General features: G+C 52.6%; 3 protein-coding genes across 6 annotated transcripts in view; 1 reads left to right on the top strand and 2 right to left on the bottom strand.

The window, feature by feature from the left end:
- Positions 1-17,022, top strand: part of SEPTIN1 (septin 1) — a 33,236-nt gene extending 16,214 nt beyond the window's left edge. For 2 of the 3 annotated variants that reach the window (XM_064592981.1, XM_045875322.3), the window contains 10 exons: positions 13,148-13,238; positions 13,337-13,423; positions 13,651-13,774; positions 14,086-14,220; positions 14,315-14,432; positions 15,313-15,414; positions 15,534-15,633; positions 15,870-16,035; positions 16,276-16,366; positions 16,472-17,022. In XM_064592981.1, the coding sequence (XP_064449051.1) occupies positions 13,229-13,238; positions 13,337-13,423; positions 13,651-13,774; positions 14,086-14,220; positions 14,315-14,432; positions 15,313-15,414; positions 15,534-15,633; positions 15,870-16,035; positions 16,276-16,366; positions 16,472-16,546 (1,008 nt within the window). In that variant the 5' untranslated portion in view covers positions 13,148-13,228 and the 3' untranslated portion in view covers positions 16,547-17,022. Of the gene's footprint in view, positions 1-12,464; positions 12,975-13,147; positions 13,239-13,336; positions 13,424-13,650; positions 13,775-14,085; positions 14,221-14,314; positions 14,433-15,312; positions 15,415-15,533; positions 15,634-15,869; positions 16,036-16,275; positions 16,367-16,471 lie in introns of those variants that run through there. The other variant, XM_045875323.3, reaches the window with a different exon arrangement.
- On the bottom strand, positions 565-5,147 carry ZNF48 (zinc finger protein 48). Of its 2 annotated transcripts, none has more exons than XM_064592973.1 (3): positions 4,943-5,147; positions 4,310-4,403; positions 565-3,170 (listed from the first exon to the last, which is right to left on the bottom strand). In XM_064592973.1, the coding sequence occupies exons 2-3, from the start codon at positions 4,386-4,388 to the stop codon at positions 1,369-1,371; spliced, it is 1,881 nt and encodes a 626-aa protein (XP_064449043.1). In that variant the 5' UTR covers positions 4,389-4,403; positions 4,943-5,147; the 3' UTR covers positions 565-1,368. The 2 variants fall into 2 exon arrangements, with proteins under 2 accessions (XP_064449043.1, XP_045731277.1); XM_045875321.3 differs by lacking the exon at positions 4,943-5,147 and adding an exon at positions 4,571-4,890.
- A 436-nt stretch (positions 17,023-17,458) lies between the features above and the next one.
- On the bottom strand, positions 17,459-19,960 carry MYL11 (myosin light chain 11). The gene is made up of 7 exons (XM_045875320.2): positions 19,853-19,960; positions 19,152-19,247; positions 18,825-18,900; positions 18,524-18,628; positions 18,339-18,417; positions 17,802-17,850; positions 17,459-17,659 (listed from the first exon to the last, which is right to left on the bottom strand). Exons 1-7 carry the CDS (start codon positions 19,853-19,855, stop codon positions 17,555-17,557), a joined length of 513 nt encoding a protein of 170 aa, XP_045731276.1. The 5' UTR covers positions 19,856-19,960; the 3' UTR covers positions 17,459-17,554.
- Between the last annotated feature and the right edge of the window lie 3,759 nt (positions 19,961-23,719).

The raw sequence follows: 23,719 nt of genomic DNA, 5'->3' as shown, positions 1-23,719 counted from the left end.
GTCTTGCTCCTAATGACGCATGGGTCGCTGGGAAAATATGGTTGCTTTTTCCAGGGGATAAAGAGGCGTCCCCTTTGCCCTCCCTTTGGACTATGCAGTCAAATGACCTGTTTCTCGACAAATTAAAAAGGGTCTCAGGGAGGCGGGGTTTCCCAGTAGGCAGAGCCTCAGTGTCGGGGACCTCCGCGCCTTACTAGACAGCCGGCCACCTTTCTCCCCCACCTGTCGCCATAGCAACGGCGCTCGCCGACCTACGCCCCACCCCCACCCCCGTGGCGCCGCGTGTTTTTCCTTTTAGGGGTCGCGCTCGACGTTGTGGCGTAGGTGGCGCCTGTGGGCAGCCAGAACTCAGGTCTAGGGCATCAGCTGACAGACCTGGTGGCCGTTTTTCCAACCAGATGTCACAGCTGGAAAGCGGCTGACTGTTCCAACTTCTTTATCTGACGGGCTCGAAGAGGGCAAGGGACCCTCACAAGTTTGCGCATGGCTTCACCTGTGGTGAGGCTTTGACACCTTCCCCGCTTCCCCCCGGTCCCCGCACACATACACAAGCAGAGTCCGAGCTTCAGACAAGAAAGTTTATTGGCGAGGAGATACACGGAGATGTGGCTGTCCTGCCTTGGAGCTTCCCTGGCCTCTCCTCACTCCAGTCCTGCCCTTCTCCCAGCCAGTTTGTCTGCTGACGTCCACCAGGACCTGGGCTTGGCATCGACTGTTTGTCCCTTCTGCTGTCTCTGGTCTATTCTGCCAGTGTCCAGGTGTCGGGGCGGGTTGGGGTTCTCCAGGGCAGATAGGTCTGGGCTGTCCAACAGCGCCCTTCCTGGCTAAGACCATGTCCAGTGTGGCCTGAGCCTGGATACTGCAATCCACACAGCAATACTCTTCCCATCAGAAGGTTTCAAGATGCCCCTGCCTCTCTACCACCCAAAACTCCTGAAGTCTCACTGTTGTGGCTCATAAGGTCAAACCAACCCTGTTTGGTGCTGGCCAGGGTGCTGGTCTCCTAGGGGCAAGGTTGGGTGGGATCAATTCTTAGATTAAGAGGCAGCAGAATTTAGTTTTTTAAGGGCCCTCAGGCTAAGGCCAGTTTATTCATTCAGTACTGAGCGCCTACGCTATTCAGAATACAAGGCAGTGTTCTAGAAGCTGGGGGTATAGACCATAGTCAAGGTCCTGACTGAGCCCAGCCAGGACAGTTTCCTGAGCTTCAAGGTCATTGTCTCCAATCTCTATTTCTATCTATTCACTCCTTTCTCCCATTTCTTCCCCTCCTTCTCCCTCCCACCACCTCCCCGGCCCTTTATTCTCTGCTTAAGCAGCAGATACCCTCCCTTTGGTCTCCTGGGCTTCCATCTTCCCTGGACCCCATCATTCCAGTCCTGTTGGTGGCTCCTCCTTGAGGGGCCTTGCCCGACCATCCCCTGTCCCAAAGGGCCGCAGGACCAAGTGCCCACGCTGGTGCTTGATGCGGGCAGAACTGTCACCAAAACCTTTGCCACACTCTGCACACTTATATGGCTTCTCCCCAGTGTGTGTTCGCCTGTGTTTGACCAGATCTGAGCTCCGGGGGAATTCCTTCCCACAGAAGCCACACACATGGGGCTGGCTGGGTCCAGAGGGCTGGGCTCGGACTCGGGGTCGGGGGGCTGTGGGTGCCGGGCCAGGGGGGTTATGTGGCCTCAGGAGAGTGGATGGTGGTGGTGGCCGAGCCCGTTCACCTCGGTGAGTGCGGAGGTGCTTGACTCGGGCCGAGCTGTCAGCAAAACCCTTGCCGCATTCAGGGCAGAGGTAGGGTTTTTCCCCTGTGTGCACACGATGGTGTTTCACCAGGTCCGAGCTTCGGCGGAAGCCCTTGCCACACTCAGGGCACTTGTGGGGCTTGTCACCTGCCAATGGTGGGGGTGGCTCCCCAGCCTGTGGGCCCCCAGGCTCTGGCTCCAAGCCAGGCAGGCCAAAAGGCCCATCACCCGAGTGTGAAGGGCTTCGAGGTGTCAGCGGGGGGCTCGTGCCAAGAGGAGGTGGGGGTGGGCTTGAGCTGGGGGGTGGGCTGGGGATCAGGGGGGCCAGGGGGTAGCCTGGGAAGCTGAAGTCCTGGGGCTCCATGTGAGTGAGGCGGTGGCGGAGAAGGGTGGAGCTGAGGCTGAAGGTACGGTCACATTCTGGACAGGCGTGAGGCCGCTCCCCACTGTGGGTGCGGAGGTGTTTGACCCGGGCAGAGCTGTCGGCGAAGCCCTTGCCACACTCGGGGCATAGGTAGGGCTTCTCTCCTGTGTGCACCCGCAGGTGCTTCACCAGGTCTGAGCCCCGGGCAAACTCCTTTCCACACACATCACAGCCAAAAGGTTTGGGCCCCAAGTGACTGCGCTGGTGGCTCAGAAGGCTGCAGCTGAGCACAAATCTTTTGCCACAGTCGGTGCAGATATATGGCTTGTCCTGGGCCTTAGGTCCCTGTGTGGCTGCCGTGGCTGCTCGAGAAGGCTGCCGTCTGGGCACCACGGGCCGGGGAGGCTGCTCCCCCCGGTGTGTCCGCTGGTGCTTTATGCGAGCAGAACTGTCACCAAAGCCCTTGCCACAGATGCCACACTTGTAGGGCTTCTCACCCGTGTGTGTCCGCTGGTGTTTCACCAGGTCAGAACTCTGCCGGAAGCTCTTGCCACATTCGCCGCAGATAGTGGGGCGTTCACCAGCTGGGATCCTGGACCGAGAAATCTTTGGGGGGCCTTGGGCTGGTGGTCGGGCTCTGTAGGGCTTCTCACCACTATGAGTTCGCTGGTGTTTTATACGGGCAGAGCTATCCCCAAAGCCCTTGCCGCAGACCCCACACTTGTAGGGTTTCTCCCCTGTATGGGTCCGCTGGTGTTTCACCAGATCTGACATCTGCCGAAAACTCTTGCCACACTCACCACACACGGCAGCCCGATCACTAGCCTGGCCCCAACGTGGCTCTCCCAGGAGCCGGGGACCTCTATCCCGAGCCTGAGGTTTTCCTGGTCCCTCTCTCTGGACCCACAAGTCATCCCAGGTCTGGATGCCTTCAGGTTTGAGAGAGGCATTTCCTACTTCGTGACCTGGGGCCAGATCTTCCTCTTCCTTGAACCCCAAGTCATCCTCCTGTGGGGTATGTTCAAACTCATCCGGCTGAGAAATCTCCACATTCTCACTCCCTATACCTGGGGAAAGAAAAGGGAGTAGTAGACCCTGCTCTTTGGCTCAGCCCCTATCTTTGATAACAACTTCCCCAGGAAGGCTTCCTTGACAATCTGCGGTCACAAGGATGCTCTCCCTCTCCTCTGAACTTCTGAAACACTTCTTATTGCTGCCTCTCATTAACAATGGTAACTTCCTTATAACATGCCCTTAATATATGCCAGTCACTGAACTAGGCATCACTGAATCCTTGCAAACAATGCTATGAAATAATACTATTACTACTCCCATTTTATAGACATGAAGACTCAGAGAATTTAAGTCACTTACTCAAGGTTAGAAAGGTTAGAAAGTAGCAAAGCCATGTTTCTAACTCAGGTCTGTCTGATTCCCAAGCCTGTGTTAACCACATTATACTGTCTCTATTTGAAAACCTAGTATTTGCTATTTCTATAGCCCACTCTGTAATTTATTACTTCAATCATCTTGCGTGTACCTAAGAGGACCCAGACGCCCACCTGTCCCTCAAAATGCGTAGGGTTGGTAGGAGAGAGAAGATCAAGCACAAATAATATAATTGTGGGCTCAGAATAACCGCTGTCACAAGAGAGCAAGGAAATAAGGAGATAGGGCCAAGCTTTCACAGCAAAGGAAAAGAGTAAACCACGGAGAGGAATGGAAGATAAAGCTGGAAAGGGATGTTGGGATTCGATTAAGCATGTAAGGCCTAGATCGAACACTAGGCTTTTGATTAGTAGGCAGAAGGGAGCTAGGGAAGGCTTTTGAGAAGGGAAACAGGATTAAATCCGGACTTGGATCAATGTGGCTGCTGAGTGCATCACTGATGAGAAAAGGGATGTGGGGAGGCTGTTGCAATTGTCAGGATGAGATAAAAGGAGGCCTGAAGTAGGGCAGAGGCAGTGAGGCTGGTAATGACTGTCGAGGAGCCAGGAGAGTCCTTGAGATGAAGCCCCTCACGGCCTGATGCAGAGTAGGTGCTCAGAAACGTTGGCTCCTTAACCTCGGTTTTTGCTCCCCTCCCCCTCCCCCTGGAAGCACAGTTCATGTCCGATTTTTCTGGGTCTCGGCCAGACAGAGCCCAGCACCGGAGTCCCCACCCGGCCTTTACCTGCCCCTGGCGGCGCACCGTCCCGGCCCTCACCTGTGCGGGCGCCTCTCAGCTGCTCCCTCTCCTCTGCGCCCTGGAGATCCGGGCCCCAGGGCTCCACCGCGCGCTCCATCGCCCGCACGCCGCCCTGAGCAAGGGGACAGACACAATCCCACGGTCACACAGCCATGTGCAGCCCGCGGCGCCCTGCCGCTGCCCTCTGCCGGCCAGTGCGGGCACCGGGCAGCGGCCGGGTCCGAGGTGCGGGGCGCGGCTCCCGGTGACCCCCGCCCGCGCAACCGGCCGCCCCTGCACCTGCTGCTCCTTCCGCCCCGCAGCGCCCCCTTCTCCTCCTGGCCGCCTCCGGCTATGTCACCCCGGCGTCCTCGCGAGCTCCTCGGCGGGGCTCCGCTGCCCGAGCCGCCGGCGGCCCCGGGATGCGGGCTCCGCGCCAGATGGGGAGGGGGCTCGGACCCAGACGTCCCGGGGGCGGCCGCCGGGGGGCGGGGACGGGAAGCGGAAGCGCTGGGCCTCACCGAGCCGCTCTAGGACCCGGGAGGAGCTGCACGCCTGTGGGGGCCGCCCGCGTCCTCCGGAGCTCGGTGGCCGGCGGGAGGCCGCGTGCCGCGGACAGGGCTACTCTAAGCCGAGGACAGTTGCCTGAACTCGGTGGTATTAACCGTGTACCTCCTGGGCTGGAGCCGGGTGATGAGGGCCGAAGACTCTTCCTAATTATCGCTGTGTCGGGCCGCCCGCGCCGACCTCCGGGGCTGACCGACTGCGCCAGCCTCCCTGGCCCGGAGAGACAAAGAGAGATCCGAAGACTGACCCAGGGAAAAGGGTGGGGGAGAGACCAAGGCAAACAAAGGGCGGCGGAGGGCGGCGGAGACCCCAGACGGGGCGGGGGCGGGGCGCCGACACACAGGAAACAAAGCGGGGCCGGTCCGAGAGGCCTAGGGCCGGGGGTGGGGTGGGGTGGGGAGGGGGGCTGGGCTGGGGGAGACCGAGGCCCGAGCTGCAGCTAGAGGATAGAGGCCGACTCCAGAGAAATGATGGGGAGAGGTGGCCAGTTGAAATCAGGCCCGGGGCGCGGAGCGGAGACCCGGAGCCAGAGACTCACAAAGTCGTAACCTAAGAGCCCCGAGTCAGAGAGGACACAGAGACAGAGAAAGAGACCGACAGACTGCGGCGGCCCGAAAATACGGGAGCAGGAGATTGGCCACCAGAGACAAAGAGATGTAGAAACATAAGAGAGAGATACGAAGTCATTGAAGCATAGTCGGAGGAGCTGTAAGAAAAGGAAGGGAATCTGCAGAGAAGAAGGCCCAGAGGCAGAGGAACAAAAGACAGTGAAACAGGCAGAGACAAAGAGAGACACAAAGAGCGAGCCCATGGGGAGACTAGGGGACAGGTCGACAGACCTACAAAGGCCAAACCCAGGGGGAACCTGGGTCTGTGTTCCCAGGTATCTGGACTCCGAGCAAGCTTGCCTTTGGGGAAGAGGGGAGTGCCTGGAAGTGTCCCTTGATGATCTGATGGTAGGGAGGGGTGACTGAGGTTTGTATATTAATTCACATTTAATTAGCACCTTAATGCTAAGCCAAGAGTTTGAGATAAAGAGATGAAACACATGTAAGATTTGTCCTTGGATGCTACCAGTTTACAGGGGCAAGCGCACAAACATGAAAAAACTGTGAAGACGTGGGAGAGTTCCATGCACCAGTACAAGATAGTGTGGGAGAGCAGGAAGAATTCCAAGCTGTGGGAATGAGTCTGCACGGTTCTGGGCGCCTGGTGTGCATGGATGTTAGACACTGACCGAAACCAGGGCCACAAATCAATCAGCACATACTGAGGGATCACCAACCAATATCTAGACACTGTCTAGGCCCTGAAAATAACAAAGGAACTCAGGGAGCTCTTGGTCCAGTAGAATATGGAGATGTGCAGGTGATGAGACAGATTCCCTACCAACCTGATGAACAAAATATGATAGGAGTGTAGTGCAGAGAGAGAGACCTGTCCAGTTTAGTGGCTGTGGACTCTGTCTTTAAGGCCATTCCTGCAGTCTGATTCCTGGCCTTGTCATTCATTATTATTTGACCCTGGGGAAATTACTTCTGTTTCCTAAACTGTAATGGGGATGATAATAGCTAATTTGAATGGTTGAGAATTCATGTGTTATATGTGTAAAGTGCTTAGCCCAGAATATCAGCTTTTACTCTTTTGGCTGGAGAAACCAAGAAAGAAAGTGGCTTTTTTGAGCTAATCCTTTCAGAACAGCTAAGATTTCTGCAAAGTCCAGAGAGGGCTGAAGTGGGGGCTGAATGAAGAACTCCAGGCAGAGGGAATGAAATGAACAGCTGTCCACACACTAACTGAAAACCTACTATGTGCTAGAAGTTTGAGATCCAAAGATGGTTAAGACCTATCCTCCGAGAGGAAAACAGAATAGTTGTGTTTTAATGTGTCATGAGTTCACATAATAGGAAAGCAGTGGAAGCTGAAGATAGAATGGTACGTTTATTCGTTTCCTGGGGGCCCACCATGTGCCCCCCAGGTGCTGGAAAACAGAGGTAAGAGGGTACCAAATGGCAAAGAGGTAGCCCCTCTTGGAGGAATCTTCCCCTGAAAGGTGGCCAGCCCTCACGCCATACTCACTCACAGAGCTACCTTTAACTTTGGGAAGAGAAAGCCTGGAGTCACTAGGTCTGAGTCTGAATTTGGGTCTAAAGATAAAGAAGCCCCTCCAGGGATGCCTGGTGGGGCCATAGGTAGCTATGCAGGTTTGATGGCAAGATGAAAAAGAACTAATCCAGATGATTAAACGGGAAAACAGCTATCTACTATAAACTGCCCCATAGGAATCTCAAGGTAGGATCTTCCTTTCTCTGAACAGGCCCCAAACCTTATCGCATGAATGACTGGACATAATTTGTTGGAGTAATAAGCAGTTAAATGGAATATTGTGTCACTAATAATTCATGTCATCTCTACAAGCCAAGAGACTTTTCTGTAGGACAATTTGTTAATATGCACAAATGCCTTAAATATGTGACTTCCTTTGACTCAGGAATTCCCCTTATAGAAAGGCCTAAGGAAATGGCTGGACAAGTACACGATGATGGCACCACAAACATGTCCATCCCAGCTCAGCACTGTTTATCGCTGAGAAAAACGGGAATCAATCTAAATACTAAGCATCTATAACAATGATAATACAGATGGCCAACAGATACATGTAAAGATGCTCAAATCACTGATCATCAGGGAAATGCAAATCAAAACTACAATGAGATTTCACCTCACACCTGTCAGAATGGCTAAAATCAACTATACAAGCAACAGGTGTTGACAAGGATGTAGCAAAGAGGGAATCCTTGTGCACTGTTGGTGGGAATGCAAATTGGTACAGCCACTCTGGAAAACAGTATGGAGTTTCCTCAAAGAAAAATAGAACTACCCTATAATCCAGCAATTGCACTACTGGGTATTTACCCGAAGAATACAAAAACATTAGTTCAAAGGGATACATGCACCCCGATGTTCATAGCAGCATAATCTACAATAGCTAAATTATGGAAGCAGCCCAAGTGTCCATTGATAAATGAATGGATAAAGAAAATGTGGTATGTACATACAATGGAATATTGTTATTCAGCTATAAAAAAAAGAAATCTTGCCCTTTGCAACCACATGGATGGAGCTAGAGTATAATGCTAAGGGAAATAAGTCAATCAGAGAAGGACAAATACCACGTGATTTCACTCATGGAATTTAAGAAACAAAACAAGCAAAGGGGGGAAAAGAGACTAAGCCAAGAGACAGGCTCTTAATTAGAACAAACTGATGGTTATCAGAGCTAGGGGAGGGGGGGAGGACTAAATAAGTGATGGGGATTAAGGAGTGCACATATGTTGCACTCCAGGCGATGTATAGAATTGTTGAATCATACTGTACACCTGAAACTAATATAACTATGTTAACTGGAATTAAAATAAAACTTTAAGAAAAAGCACTCATCAAATTGTTAAACAGCATTCTCATAAAAATGAACATGTTAAAAAATTACAATATACACGTGTATTATAGAAAGATGTATAGAACATATGAAGTGACAAAAATAGGATTCCAAACAAAGTTATAGTATGATCCTAGTTTTGTAAATATGTTTATTCATATTAATAGGGATGGGAGAAAATCTAGAAGGATAAAAGTCAAAATGGGGTTGTATCATAGTAGTGATATTAGATGCATATATTTCTAAAACCATTGTATTTTCTATTTTTTTTTCTGTGGGAATATGTTGATTTTATAAGAAATAAATGAATATACATGTTATTTCCCTAAAGGCTATCGAATAGCTCAGGGAAGACATGATCAGTTTGAATCCAGGACAGGTGCAAGGTGATAGAGGGTATAGAGAGAGGGGGACCAATTTTTCTGACAGGAAGATTTTGGAAACCAGTTGGGTATACAGTTGACCCTTGAACAATGCAGGGGTTAGGGGTTCCAATGCTCATTGCAGTTGGAAATCCATGTATAACTTTTGACTCCCCAGAAACTTAACTACTAGACCAGAAGCGTCAACGACAACATAAACCATTGATTAACCCGTATTTTGTATGTTACATGTATTATATACTGTGTTCTTACAACAAAGTAAGCTGGAGAAAAGGAAATCATAAGAGAGGTGTGCCTGGGTGGCTCAGCCAGTTAAGCATCTGACTTTGGCTCAGGTCATGATCTTGTCCTGGGATGGAGTCCCGAGTTGCACTCCTCTGCCTCTCCCCCTGCCTCGTGCACACTCTGTCTCTCTGTCTCAAATAAATAAATCTTTAAAAGGGGGGGCACCAGGGTGGGTGGGTTAAGCGTCTGCCTTCGGCTCAGATCATGATCCTGGGGTCCTGGAATCAAGCCCCCCATTGGACTCCCTGCTCAATGGGGAGTCTGCTTCTCTCTTGCCCTCTGCCCCTCCCCTGGCTCATGCTCTCCTGCTCTCTCTCTCTCTCTCTCTCAAATAATAAATGAAATCTCTTAAAAAATAAATAAAAATTTAAAGAAGAAAATCATAAGAGAAAATACCTTTATAATACTGTATTTGTTGAAAAAAATCTGCATGTAAGTGCCCCCCCTCCCCCCAGTTTAAACCAGTGTTGGTCAAGAGTCAAATGTACTTGTGCAGCGCAAAGGGGGAGGAGCTCAGAGTTTTAATTAAGACATTAGGCCTGTTCAGCTTGATAAGAAATGCAGGAGGAAAGGCTGCGGTGGAGTGAGGAGCGGTATAATTATCCTTTCCCTTGGCTTCTCGAAGTCCTCTGTTTATATCCTTGTTGCGCAACATTTTTACCACCAGTGTTCTTTGGCACACTTACTAGTGGCTGTTTCTGTCTCCCCAGATGGCCGAATCCCCGACCGATCCACTGTTTGGATCCTCAGCAAGGAGCAGTCACTAGATTTGAGATGGTGGTACTGACACAGTCCTCCGCTCAAGTAATGCTAGCAATACTAGCTTTCTGTGGGAGCTCATCTCGTGCGCTGGATACTGAACTAAGAGCTTTATGTGTATTAGACCATATAATTAGACCACTGTCACCCTAAGAGGTAGAATTATTAATTTAACATTTAACAGATAAAGAAACGAAGTCACAGAGAAGTAAAAGTAAGATACCCAAGATCACACAGCAAGATCATACATCTCTTAATCACGATGTCTCTATAATCCTCTGATTCTTGCACAACTTCTGAGTTTAATGCGGCAGGAGATTCGAATCCCATTTTTTTTAAAGATTTTATTTATTTATTTATTTGACAGAGAGAGACACAGCGAGAGCAGGAACACAAGCAGGGGGAGTGGGAGAGGGAGAAGCAGGCTTCCCGCAAGCAGGGAGCCTGACGTGGGGCTCGATCCCAGGACCGTGGGATCATGACCTGAGCTGAAGGCAGACGCTTCACCGACTGAGCCACCCAGGCACCTCTCCAATCCCATTTGAAAGATAAGGAAAGTAAGGCCCAGAGAGGTCCTGGACTTCATGTCCAAGGTTACATGAAGGGGACAGTTATAGAAGTGAGTTTGAGTAAGAATAAGATAGACACACGGCAACGTGGATGGATCTTAAAAAATCGTACAGAAGGGGGTGCCTGGCTGGCTCAATCAGAACAGCATGCAATCTTGATCTCTCGGGGTCATGGGTTCGAGCCCCACATTGGATGTACAGATTACTTAAAAAAAAAAAAAGCTTTAAAAAAGTTTTAAAAAGATAGTGCTGAATGAAAAAGTTAACAAATATGTATTCATATATATATATATAACCCTTTGTGTAAACATGCACTGTATACTACACATTTTTCAAAATGTATACAAGCCAAAAAACTACACACGAAGCACATTAGGGTGGTTGCCTTAGGATGAGGGGTAGGAGTGAGCTACGATGCTGAATCAGTCGGCTCCGGCTGCCGTAACAAAATACCACAGGCTGGGAGTCTTAAACAACAGACATTGATTTTCTCATAGTTCTGGAGACTGGAAGTCCAAGCTAAAGGTGCCAGCAGGGCTGGTTTCTGGTCTCCTTGGGTCGCAGACAGCTACCTTCTCACTGTGGCCTCACGTGGTCACGTGGCCTTTCCTCTGTGCCTGGGCTGAGATCATGGGTGTCTCTTCTTATAAGGACACCAGACCTATTGGATCAGGGTTCCACCCTTATGACTTCATTTAACCTCAATTACCTTCTTAAAGGCCCTATTTCCAAATATAGTCACATTGAGGGTTAGAGCTCCAGCACATGAATTTGGCAGGGAGGGGTGGGGAGACACAGCTGAGTCCGCAACAGGGGCTAACAGGGAAATAATAAATAGAACCACAAGCAGTGGAGAAAGAAAATGAGGTGGAGCAGTAGGTGCAATCCAGATCCAGCAGGGCCTTACAGGCCATAGTAGGAAGACTAGCTTTAGAGGCCTGGAGAGGTGACTCAGGTCATAAAGGCTAAAGTCAGGGTTTGTGCATATAGCTGATTTGACTCCAAAGCTCATGTCATCTGGAACTACTCGAGTCCTGATAACCAAGTGGAAATGTGTGTATTTCATTTTACCATGAGGAAAATGGAGTTTAGAGAGGTCCAATGACTCGCCCAAGGTCCCGTAGTAAGTGGGAGAACTGAGGTTTGCAGAGCTTTCTGCCTCCAGAGCAAGGCTCCTTTTACATGTTCTGCTAGCCTTGGGCCCTGACCAACTTCATTCACTCATTACCTCATGCACGCATTCATCTAGTATATTATTTATTGGCACCTGCTTTGCAGCAGGCCTTGGCAAGACACTGAAGATATAGAAATGAAGAGGACATGGTCCATGACCTCAGAAAGCTCAGCCGGTAGAGAAGATAGCCAGATAAATAAATGCAAGCATTGGGGAGAGGTCTGTGGAAGGGGTTAGAGAGTTTGGAGGAGGGAAAATGACTGTGCCTGGGGTAGTTGGGCAAGATTTCCTAGAGGAGGAAGAAGAGATCTTTGAATCAAACCCTTGAAGGATCTGGAAGAGCAAAAGGAAAAGCTCAATGTGGGGGCGCCTGGGTGGCTCAGTCGTTGGGCATCTGCCTTCCGCACAGGTCATGGTCCCAGGGTCCTGGGATCGAGTCCCGCGTCGGGCTCCCTGCTCGGCGGGAAGCCTGCTTCTCCCTTTCCCACTCCCCCTGCTTGTGTTCCCTCTCTCGCTGTGTCTCTCTCTGTCGAATAAAAAGATAAATAAATAAGTAAAATCTTAAAAAAAATAAAAAGCTCAATGTGGGCAGAGTGAAGGATGTGGGCATTCTCCAAGGAGGAGTGAGGGATGGGTGATGAGGCCAGATGTGGAAGGCTCTGGCTGCCAGGCCAGAGCTCAGACTTAATTCTGAAGTTACTGGGAAGTCCCTGAAGGGGCTAGAGCAGGGGACTGCCTTGGCCAGGATTCTAAAGGAAGGTCTCTCTGGCAGTGATGTCCAAAGACTTGAAGTCCTTTCAAGAATCAATTGCATGAAGTAGTGCCTGGGTGGCTCAGTGGTTAAGTGTCTGCCTTTAGCTCAGGTCATGATCTTAGGGTCCTGGGATCAAGCCCCAAGGTGAGCTCCCTGCTCAGCTGGGAGTCTGCTCCTCTCTCTCCCTCTGTCCCTCTCCTTTCCCCCCTCCCCGTTTTCCCCCTCCTCCCCTACTCATGTGCCAAATGCTCTCTCTCTCTCTCTCTCTCCCCCAAATGAATAAATAAAATCTTAAAAAAAAAAAAAAAGGAATCAATTGCATGAAAAAAAAGAAAAAGAATCAGTTGCATGAGCTGGTAAGGAAAATTAATGGCCCCTTCCACCCCTAATCCTGTTATGATTTTTGGTCCACTTAGACCCTGGGAACTTTTTTTTTTTAACCATCCCAGTCAAAGCCTTCGTCTCACTTGCTAGAGACGCCAATCTGCTTCCTTCCTCTCTGCCTACACCCCATCTACCCGGGTGATGGGGCTACAGTGGGGGCATGGAATAAGGGTGTGCAGAGAACTGAGGTATTGAAGCTTCCCATGGGGGGGATAGCCAAAGGGCTCCAGGAAATGAGAACTCCAGGTATTCTTGGTCTTGGGTTTCCCCACCAGTTCGAGCATCTCAGCTTCCTACATTGCCCGCCCCCTTATTTGCCACACCAACTTCCTGCCCCACCAGAGGAAGTGGGGAGAGACAGCAGGTGCAGCGACAGCTAGCAGGGCCATGGTGAGTCCTTCTGCCCCAGAATACAGACATCTCTGCCCTCAGCCCCCAACCCCCAGAGTAGCCAGGTTCAGGTCAACCCACAGCAGGCTGACTTCTCCTCGCCCACAAGGTCAGGTTATCCTGGGGGCCCAGCCCGCCGCTCCCAGCAGCCTCACACTGTCCCCCACCAACAGGACAAGGAGTATGTGGGTTTCGCCGCCCTCCCCAACCAGCTGCACCGCAAGTCCGTCAAGAAGGGCTTTGACTTCACACTCATGGTGGCAGGTCCGATGGGTTTTGGACAGGGGACTGGTTGGGGGAGGCTTCCTCCAGATACCCTGGCTGTCTCCTCACCTGACCAGGTGGGTCTGTCCTGCCTACAGGGGAGTCAGGCCTGGGAAAATCCACCCTCATCAACAGCCTGTTTCTCACCAATCTCTATGAGGACCGGCAACTGCCAGAAGCCAGTGGTAAGACCCTCCTGACCTCTCCAGGGACTCTGTCTCTCCCATCCCCAGGCTGCACTCTCTTTCTTTTCATCTGGGTCTCCCCTGACTTTCTGGGGGACTTGGGTGGCTCACTGCTTTTCTCTGAGACTCCCCTGAAAAATGAGTGGGGGTAACTGTGATTCTGAGAAAGGAAATCAGTCCTGGCTCAGACCCCTACCCAGCTCCCTGACCTCTCCCCATCCCCACAGCTCGCTTGACACAAACGCTGACCATTGAGCGCCGGGGCGTGGAGATCGAGGAGGGGGGTATTAAGGTGAAGCTGACCCTGGTGGACACACCTGGCTTTGGGGACTCCGTGGATTGCTCAGACTGGTGAGGAGCAGGGGAAGGAGCGGGGACTAAGCTTCCCAATGTGGCTACTCTATGAAGACTGAGGGGTCAGTTCCAGGGCTGGTCTGCTCTGCCCCTGCCCTCCCCAGAAGGTGGGGCCTGTTTCTGGTGGCCATGTGGCCCAGAGTGCCCTGTGCTTCCTGACATCTGACCTAAACCCCGCCAATCTCCTTTGATGTCTTTGGTTGGACCCCAAGAAGCTAGTTCCTACCCCCACAGTCCTGGCTAACCTTGGCCCCTTCCCTGCCCTGTGGCCCCTCACCTCTGACCTACTCTCTTGCCCCACACCCCAGCTGGCTGCCTGTGGTGCACTTCATCGAGGAGCAATTTGAGCAGTATCTGAGGGATGAGAGTGGCCTGAACCGGAAGAACATTCAGGATTCCCGTGTCCACTGCTGCCTCTATTTCATCTCACCCTTTGGCCGAGGGTCTGGGGACACCCTGGGGGGTTGGGGTATTTGGGGAGGGAGAGGGAGGGTTTCTGTGGCCTAAGGCTGAGCCCTGACCAATCACTCTGTGCAGGCTCCGGCCCCTAGATGTGGCCTTCCTCCGGGCAGTGCACGAAAAGGTCAACATCATCCCAGTCATTGGCAAAGCAGATGCCCTGATGCCTAAGGAAACCCAGGCCCTCAAGCAGAAGGTATGTCTGGTGACCTCTGATCTTTGGTCCTATGTGAAGCCAGAAGTCATTATCAAACCTGAACTCAGCTTTGACTTCTTTGATCTTGGGATCGCCTTTTGGAAGTATAATGTGTCAAGAGACATTGTGGGAGAAAGTTTCTGAGGAAGGTGGGTAGTAAGCTGGCTGAAAGGAGCCATGTCTCCGGAGGCCCAGAATAGAATCCCTGGACTGGATGCTTGGCTGAGGCCTGTCTGAGAGCTGCAACAAAGGCATGATGACTCTTGATATCCCTCCAGCCCCAGGATGTTGACCCACCTCGTGACTTCAGAGGCCTCTCCCACTGTTTATGCTTAGGCCTCTCTCTCCTGGGCCTCTGGTGTCTGCTTCATTTTACAATCTTTCCAGGCCTCAGTCGTCCCTGTTAGGGTGTCTTTGTCTCTTTTTCACCATCTATATCTCTCATCGTCTGAGGGTTTTTTTTTTAAGATTATTTATTTTTAAATTTTTATTTATTTTTTAAGTAGGCTCCACGCGCAGCGCGGAGTCCAACACAGGGGCTTGAACTCACAACCCTGAGATCAAGACGTGAGCTAAAATCAAGTTGGATGCTTAACCCACACTGAGCCACCCAGGCGCCCCAAGATTTTAAGCAATCTCTACACCCACTGTGGGGCTCAAACTCACAACCCCAAGATCAAGAGTCACATGCTCTACTGACTGAGCCAGCCAGGCGCCCCTCTGAGATTTTGGTTTGGGGCATCCTGTATGTTACCATCTCTGTCTTTCATGTCTTCCTCTCTGTCTCTGACCACCTGGAACCTGTATCTCAGTGTCCAGCCATGCAGTGTCTGCTAGGCACAGCCTCTGTTTCTCACCGCCTGTGCATGTCTGCTCCCAGATCCGGGACCAGTTGAAAGAGGAGGAGATCAACATCTACCAGTTCCCCGACTGTGACTCTGATGAGGATGAAGACTTCAAGAGGCAGGATGCAGAGATGAAGGTGCAGAGGCAAAGGAGGAAGGGGCAAAGAAGCGGGGGAGGCGGATGAGGAGGTGGAGGCTGACAATGAGGTTTCTGCCCAGGGGGGTCCAACGGTGACCTCTGACTCCTGCCCTCCAGGAAAGCATCCCTTTCGCAGTCGTTGGCTCCTGCGAGGTCGTGAGGGACGGTGGGACACGACCCGTGAGGGGACGCCGCTACTCTTGGGGTACCGTGGAGGGTGAGTAAGGTGGGCATGCGTTCTGAGGCCAACAGGGAGCCCAGAATGCCTCTGAGTCAACCGCACCCAATATATGAAGTTGGGGCGATCTCTCGTCCCGGGGGTCCTAAGGGCCAAAAGAGGGGTCCTTGGACTGCAGACCCTCACCTAGAGCCGGGGCAGGACTCCGGGCCGACTGGACCCGGCCAGTAGGGCTGGACCCGAAGCTCCCTGACGCTCGCCGGTCCGCCCCTCAGTGGAGAACCCACATCACTGCGACTTCCTGAACCTGAGACGGATGCTGGTGCAAACACACCTGCAGGACCTGAAGGAGGTGACCCACGATCTGCTCTACGAGGGCTACCGAGCCCGCTGCCTACAGAGCCTGGCCCGGCCTGGGGCTCGTGATCGAGCCAGCCGTAGGTGAGAGCCCGACCTGAGTCCCAGGGGCTCCCAAGGCCCGGCCTCACTGTCCCGGACCCGACCTTCACCATCCAGACGACTCTTCCAGAATCTCCCCCCACCCACTTTGCTTACGGCATTGAAAGGACATATGGCCCTGCCTCCTAGACCCCAACGTCGCCCCACGCCCTGCCCCGCTTCTGCGACCCACAACGGAGGGTCCCGCCCTTGATTCCCTGCCCCTTTTCCCATGCCCCCTAGTAAGCTCTCCCGCCAGAGCGCCACAGAGATCCCGCTGCCCATGCTGCCTCTGGCCGAGACCGAGAAGTTGATCCGCGAGAAAGATGAAGAGGTGAGCAAGTACCTCGCTCCCCCTCCTCCCCCCAAGGCCCCAAGTGCTCTTCGAAGTCCCTCTCTGGCCTCCCCGATCCCACGCCTACAATCTTGCCCCGCACAGCTGCGCCGCATGCAAGAGATGCTGGAGAAGATGCAGGCCCAGATGCAGCAGAGCCAGACTCAGGGAGAGCAGTAGGACGCACTCTGAGGACCCCGCATCGCCCTCCTTTACCTCGGCTCCGCCTTCAGTCGGCCTCCTATCCAATCCTGGAGCCCCAGCCTGAGAGGCCCGCCCCCGCAGGGGGGGCTCACCGGCTAACAGGTTCTCCCAATCCCAAATCTGTGGCCCCGCCTCTGGCCCCGCCCCCACCCGGCCCCGCCCCAGCTTCCAGCCCCGCCCCTGGCCCCCACCCCCGCCGCTCTTCACCCAAGCTGTGACTTCAATAAAAACAGTGTCAGGGGGCGCCTGGGTGGCTCAGTTGGTTAAGCGACTGCCTTCGGCTCAGGTCATGATCCCAGGGTCCTGGGATCGAGTCCTGCATCGGGCTCCCTGCTCTGCGGGGAGCCTGCTTCTCCCTCTCCCACTCCCCCTGCTTGTGTTCCCTCTCTCGCTGTGTCTCTCTCTGTCAAATAAATAAATAAAATCTTAAAAACAAACAAACAAACAAAAAAAACAGTGTCAGGGCTCCTGGGTGGCTCAGTCGGTTAAAGTGTGGGACTCTTGATTTCGGCTCAGGTCATGATCTCAGGGTCTGGGATTTAGCGGCCTTGGGCTCCCTGTTCAGTGGGGAGTCGGCTAGACATTTTCTCTCTCTCCCCCTCCCTCTGAACCTCCCGTTGCTCGCGCGCTCGCTGTCTCAAATAAATAAATGGGTAAATCTTAAATAATAATAATAATAAAAAACAGTTTCCCCGAGGCCACGCGAGTCTTCCTTTCCCGGCGGGAGTAAGTGGCGGGTGTAGCTGGTGGAACGAAACCGCCCCACCCAGACCTCCCAGCCACTAATTACTCATTCATTTGTTGGGCGCTGGCTTCGTGCCGGGCTGTGTTTCAGCCCCGCGCCCCACCTGAGTTCCTCTCCCACAAACGCACCGAAGGCGCCGCCGCTAAGAAACAACGACCAATTTAGTTTTATTAGAGTCTGGTGGGGGGTCGGACTGGCAGCAAGGCGTTGACCAGCAGAGGCCTAAGAGGGTGGGTCCCCTACTCCTGGTCCTTGGCATCGCCATGCGTGATGACGTAGCAGATGTTCTTGTAGTCTACGTTGCCTCCCACGTCGGGGGGGAAGGCTGCCCACATGTTCCTGATCTGGGGAAAGATTCAGGGGCGTCTCCTACCGGTTCCGTATGCTCCCCTTCCCCCTCCCTCTGCTTCTCCCGGACACACACACACACACACACACACACACACACACACACACACACCCCACCCCACCCCCACCCCCGCTCACCTCTTCCTGGGAGAAGCGGTCACACTGCGTGGTAAGCAGCTCCTCCAGGCTGGAGAGAGGTGACATATGGGGAGTTGAGATTGGGCTTCGTGGTTCCTTTCCACTCCCTCCCACCTCATCCTGGTTGCCATTCCTAGTATCAACTTGAAAACCCAAGTCACTCTAGATCCCTCTCTGGTCTCCCAATCAGTCTGGCCTCACTGCTTTTGCTCTTCCCTTCCCATATGTGCTGTGAAAATGTAATCCTATAGCCCATTTCCACAGTGCTAATTTTTCCCTTATCCCCTCCCTTAATACCTAACCTTTGCTAAAAATTTAAGGAGGCCTGGACACCTGGGTTGTCAGCTAAGCAGCTGCCTTTGGCCCAGGTCATGATCCCGGGGTTCTGGGATTGAGCCCTTCTCTTCTTCTGGTTGTCTGGTCGCTGCTTCTCCCTCTCCCTCTGCACCCCGCCCTCCCATAAATAAAATCTTTAAAAAAAAAAAAAAGAATTTAAGGAGGCTTTCTCTGTGTGAGCAGCTGGAGAGGGTCACTTACAACTGTTTCTTGATGGTGCCCTTCCCCTCAGGGTCCAGGACCTTGAAGGCTCCAGTGATCACGTCCTCAGGGTCAGCACCTGGAGGATCAGAAGGCACATGAAGCTAAAGGGTCCCTGAAGGGTCTGTCTCTGAAAGGTCTGGGGAGGGGCAGCTGGGGGCTTAGACTCAGGACACTTCATTCACCTTTGAGCTTCTCTCCAAACATGGTCAGGAAGACGGTGAAGTTGATGGGACCACTGGCTTCCTTCATCATGGCATCTAGCTCCTCATTCTTCACATTGAGGCGCCCTGGAGCAGGGTGGGGAAAGCTGGAGTGGGGTCCTGTGGCCAAGGGTTGATCCTTCCCATAAATTCAGACCATCCCACCCATTTTCGTCTGGGTGGACTGAGGCCCAGGGTGGAGCCGGCAGGGCTGAAACCCAAGGCTTCTGAATTCCCAGGACTCTGTAGCCTTGAATCTTTATGGGTGGGATAAGGGGCTCACCCATGGCTGCGAAGGTGTCCCGCAGATCTTCCTTGTCGATAATGCCATCACGGTTCTGGTCGATTACCGTGAAGGCCTGTGGAAGGCAGGGGTGGGGGGGGGTTAGTTCCCCCATGGCCAGGCTTCAGCATCCCTACCCCAGGCAGATCAGATTCTGGCCCCCGGCCAGCTGTTCTCTTGCATGCCAAATGGGGAGGGGAGCAACGAGTTCTAAGCCCTTCCCCTCCCCCCAAACAGGTGCACATTCCAGGGAGGGGGTGTTGGGGGGGAGGGGCGGCAGGGGGGGGCCTTTGGTTAGTCTTCAGTCTCCCTTCTCCCCTTACTCACCTCCTTGAACTCCTGGATCTGAGTCTGGTCAAACATGGAGAAGACGTTGGAGCTTCCGCCCTCTGCCACTGCCCTTCTCTTGGCCTTCTTGGGTGCCTGGGAGTTGAGGGATGGGTAAAGGGGTCCATGGGCCAATCCCTCCTCTTCTCTGGAGGCAATGGATTAGATTCAGGGTTCTTTGAGTCATTTTTCTAAAGCAACTCTTCTGGTTCTAGGCTTTCCCCTCCTTATGAGCTCTTTGCTGAAGGGACTTGCTTTGGTTGCATCCCCAAATTCCTACCCTCCATTCTACTGAACAAGTCGAGTCCCCTTCTCAGTGCCCTGAGCTTGCCTCCTCTGAGTCCCAGACTTGCTGTGTGACCCTGATCTACTCATTCACCCTGTCTGAACCTCAGCTGTCCCATTTATAAAATGGGAGTTGGAATCCTTGCCTGATTGGTCCCAGAGGGTTTTAGGAAGAGGGAGTGCAGGAAGGTATGGAGCATGCTTTGAGAGGGATGGGTCTCCTGTGAGTGGAGTCTGGGCAGACTGGGTTGGGTCATTTAGGCCATCGTTCTGTACGCTCCTCATTAGCAATGCCAAGAAAGGGAAGATTCATCTGTTTCCTCTTACTGGACTGGGAATCAGGTACTTTCTTTTAAAAAGTGAGGCTGCCTTGAGGTCTGAGGGACCTGGGTAGGGGCTGGGGGATTCTTACTCACCATGTCTTCAGTCTCCTGGGGGCAAGGCAGTGGCTCTGGCTGGAAAGGAGCAGAGTCAGCCTGTGGCGGTCCCTCTGGGGTTATATAGTCCTGCCCCAGGGAGCCCTCAACATACCAGGGTAACCTTAGCCCTGTGGGTGCCCACCCCAGATACCAAAATAGCCCGGCTCAGGGCCCCTCCTTTCTTGGAGGCCGGCAGCAGCTGGAGCCCAGGGAGGGAGGAGGGAGTGGGTCTTGGGATGCATGTCTCACTAGGACCTGGGCAGGAAGGGATGTTCTCTTTCCCAAAAGGGGGCTCGAATGTGCCAGAGTTCAGAGAGGACCCAAACTGAGGCATTGTACTGGGAGAAAGATAAACCAGGCCCCTGTACCCCTGAGTGGGGTGGGTCCAGATTTATTATTTATTTTAAAAACATTCCTTATTTTGAAATTAACATTTTTATGTTTTTATTTATTTGTATTTTTTTTAAGATTTTTTATTTTTAAGTAATCTCTACACCCAACGTGGGGCTCAAACTTACAACCCAGAAATCAAGAGTTGCATGCTCTACCAACTGAGCCAGCCAGGCGCCCCTCCAGATTTAAGGCCAGTAAAATTATTGAGCACTTACAGTATGCCAGGCACTGGGCTCTGCCTCATGGGTGCCCCCTGGCAAGCATAGTCCCCCACTCCCATTGTGGAGTTCACAGTCAAGTATATGTATGTTTGTGGGGGTAGTGGCAGAGTCGAAAGGGAGACAGCTGTCTGAGAAGCTGAAGAATCAAGAAGGTCTTCTACGACCCCTTTGGTGGGGGCAGGGAGGATGTTTCAAGAAAAGATGCCAAGCATAGAATGACCAGGTAGAAAGAGGCTAGGGACGCCTGGGTGGCTCAGTTGGTTAAGCGGCTGCCTTTGGCCCAGGTCATGATCCCAGGGTCCTGGGATCGAGTCCCACATCGGGCTCCTTGCTCGGCGGGGAGCCTGCTTCTTCCCCTCTCCCCCTATGCTTGTGTTCTCTCTGTCAAATAAATAATAAAATCTTTAAAAAAAAAAAAAAAAGAAAGAAAGAGGCTAGACAGCCTGGAGCAGAAAGCCTGCTCTGTGATCTTGCACTTTGTGCTTTAACTCCCTGGGCCTTGTTTTCCCCATCCCACAGAACTTGTGGATATGAACACTATTTGGAAACAGTTTAGTGAAATATAAGCATTACAATTAATATTTATGCCTTGCCTTGGTGGACTTACAGCCTAGCTCTGGAGACAGGATAAAGGCAGAAAATGTCATAACAGCTGATTAGAAGCACAAAAGTAGAGCATAGCAGCCCTGTGTGGGACTATGGGGATGACTTTATGAAGGCCAGGAAAAGTAAGTCAGGTGAAAGTGGAGGGGCAGACAAGCTAAGCATAGAGCACAGATGGACAAAGGCCTGGAGAAGTGAAAAATCAGGTTGTCAGAATGGTGATGGGGCTGGAGCAGAGGGTGCAGGCTGGAGACCAGAAATTGGAGGGTCTTCCATGCCAGGCTGAGGATTGAGACCTTGGGAGCCTTGGAAAAGTTTGAAACAGGAGAACATAATCTAATGTGAGTCCATAATCATTTCTTTGGATCCTATTGTGAAAGTTGGAACTCAGAGGAGGGGGGTCCAAATACCAAGAGGGAAGCTAGTTGGTCACCTCCTCCCGGTGGCTGGGATGGCCAGTGGCTCCTTTCTTCATTCTGGGCAAGAACCAGTTTGGCTGACTATGTGACTTTGAGGTACCCTCTCCTAGGGAAATAGTGGCTGAGGAAGCCCCAGGAGGCCAAGGTTGGCAAGGACACACATCTCCTCCTTCTCTTGCTCCCTCTAGGACCCGATGTCCTGAGGAAGGTGACTCTTCCCTTTGCCCTCCTCCAGTCTCATGCCAATGCCTCTAAGACATTTTCTTTTCTGGGCACTGGGGCCCAGCCACCTGTTGTCTCTAAGAAGAGAGAAGGAGCCACCCTAAACTTAGCAGCTGCCCTTGGCCTCCTACACTGGCCCCTCCCTGCCTCAATGGACAGCTGCCTCACCTTATACGGTTACCATGGGGGTCTAGGCCCAGGGAGGAGCCCACTTAATCCGGGGTTCTGGGAGGGGACAAAAACTCCAAAGAGGGCAAGGGGGAAAGTGCTCAGGTAGCTGGGGTCAAATGGAAAGTGGGGAAATTGAGGAGAAGGAGATCAGGAGCTGTGTATCTAACTCAGACACTGACTGGGAATACACAGGATCTGGGTCTGAGCTGGGAACGAGTAGCCTAAGAGAACTCAGAAACCAAGGAGGACCTGGGACATTGGGAGCTAGGCCTGACTGAAATTTCAGGATGGTGGATTCTGTATGGAAGTTGGGGCCCTCTAACCCTGAGGCTCAAAGGGATGGGGGTCAGAGAGAGATGGGACTCCTAAAGTCAGGGCTTTGTGTTTGTGATCTATGGTAGCCTGGGGGCTCATGAGATTGGGGTCTGCTTTCTTAGCAGAAAATGAGGAGTACAGAGAGGTGTGGCAGTGATGGGAGAGGAGTTGATGGGACAGGTCCTGGATCCCCCAAAGAATAAGAACACAGATATGGGAGTTCATGTTACTGGGAATTCATGGTTTGGGGTCTAGGATACCCACTAGAATGGGGGGGGCACTCAGAGGATGAGGTCCAAGGAATTAGAGCCTGGATTCTGGGGAGGAGATGAGATAGATGGGGGAGGGGAGGTGTTGAGAAGGACTTAGGGCTTGGGATTCCCATAGGAAATGGAGGATCCAGGGAGATGGGTCACTTAGAGGATTTGGGGGCTCTGGTAATAGTCGTCGGGTTTTTGAGTGTTGAGGTTGGTTGCGGGTCGGAATGAAAATTAGAGACAGAGTGGAGGTTGAGAGTACTTGATCAGGGCACTGGATCTGTGGTGGGGTCTTACAGACCACCAGAGTGAGGCGGCTCTGGATGGAGAAGGGGAGCCCAGGGGGCCCTTGGCTGGCTTAGTCGGTGGGGCATGCGGCTCTCCATCTCAGGGTCGTGAGTTCAAGCCCCACCTTGGCTGTGGAGCCTACTTAAGAGAGAGAGAGAGAGAGAGAGGGAATGGCAGCCCTAAAAGGACTCAAGCAAAGCAGCGCGGCGCTCTTATTGGCTAAGGACTGCTCTAATGTCCCTGGCCCCCGCCCCCTCTCGGCGCTGTCCCCAACTGTCACCCCCTCCTGCGCTTGTCTCCGGTTGTCACCGATATCCCTGGGCTGGCACCGCCTGCTGGCAGCTCCCCTACCCTTTGGATGCTGCCATTGGCTGAGACAGCCGTCTATCTCCCTTCCTGTCGCTAAAGTGTGGGAATACGCTCATTGGCTGACAATGCAAATTAATAGCAATTCTGGCCCGCGGCCCCTCCCCCCCCCCCCCCCCCCCCGCCCAGCTGTCATTCTTTCTTGACCTTCTTGGGAGACCTAAAGAATTCCTCAGCATTTCCTATTGACTGCGGAGGCTGTCTGTCACCGCCCAAAGGGACACCACTGTCTGTCAACTTGACCTCCGCCTACTCCCCTTTTTCATTGGCTCCCTTTTTACTGTTTCCATTGGCCAGGCTCGCCTCTTCTCGCGCAGCACCCGCCTTCTTCCGCGGTCATTCACTCCCCAGCCATTTTTACTGGCCAGGAGGTTCAGCTTCCCGCTTTTCTATTAGTTATCTCTTTCGTTCCACCTCCTCCTGCCTTCACTCACCCCCTCATTGGTCTTATAGCCCTCCGCCTTCTCCATTTCCTCTTTCCAAATTACCCAGCCCCTTCCCACCTCCAACCCCACCCACCCTTCCAACGATTGGCAGAAACCCAGTTCCCTCTCTCCTATTATTCGTCCAAACACTCTGACAAGGCGGGAGAAAAAAAAGGAGCGCGAT

This window comes from Mirounga angustirostris, unplaced genomic scaffold, assembly GCF_029215605.1.
Source record: "Mirounga angustirostris isolate CCGP_5_RB_7025 unplaced genomic scaffold, mMirAng1.0.hap1 SCAF_5, whole genome shotgun sequence".
NCBI lineage: Eukaryota > Metazoa > Chordata > Mammalia > Carnivora > Phocidae > Mirounga > Mirounga angustirostris.
This window is presented reverse-complemented; position numbering and strand designations above follow the sequence as displayed.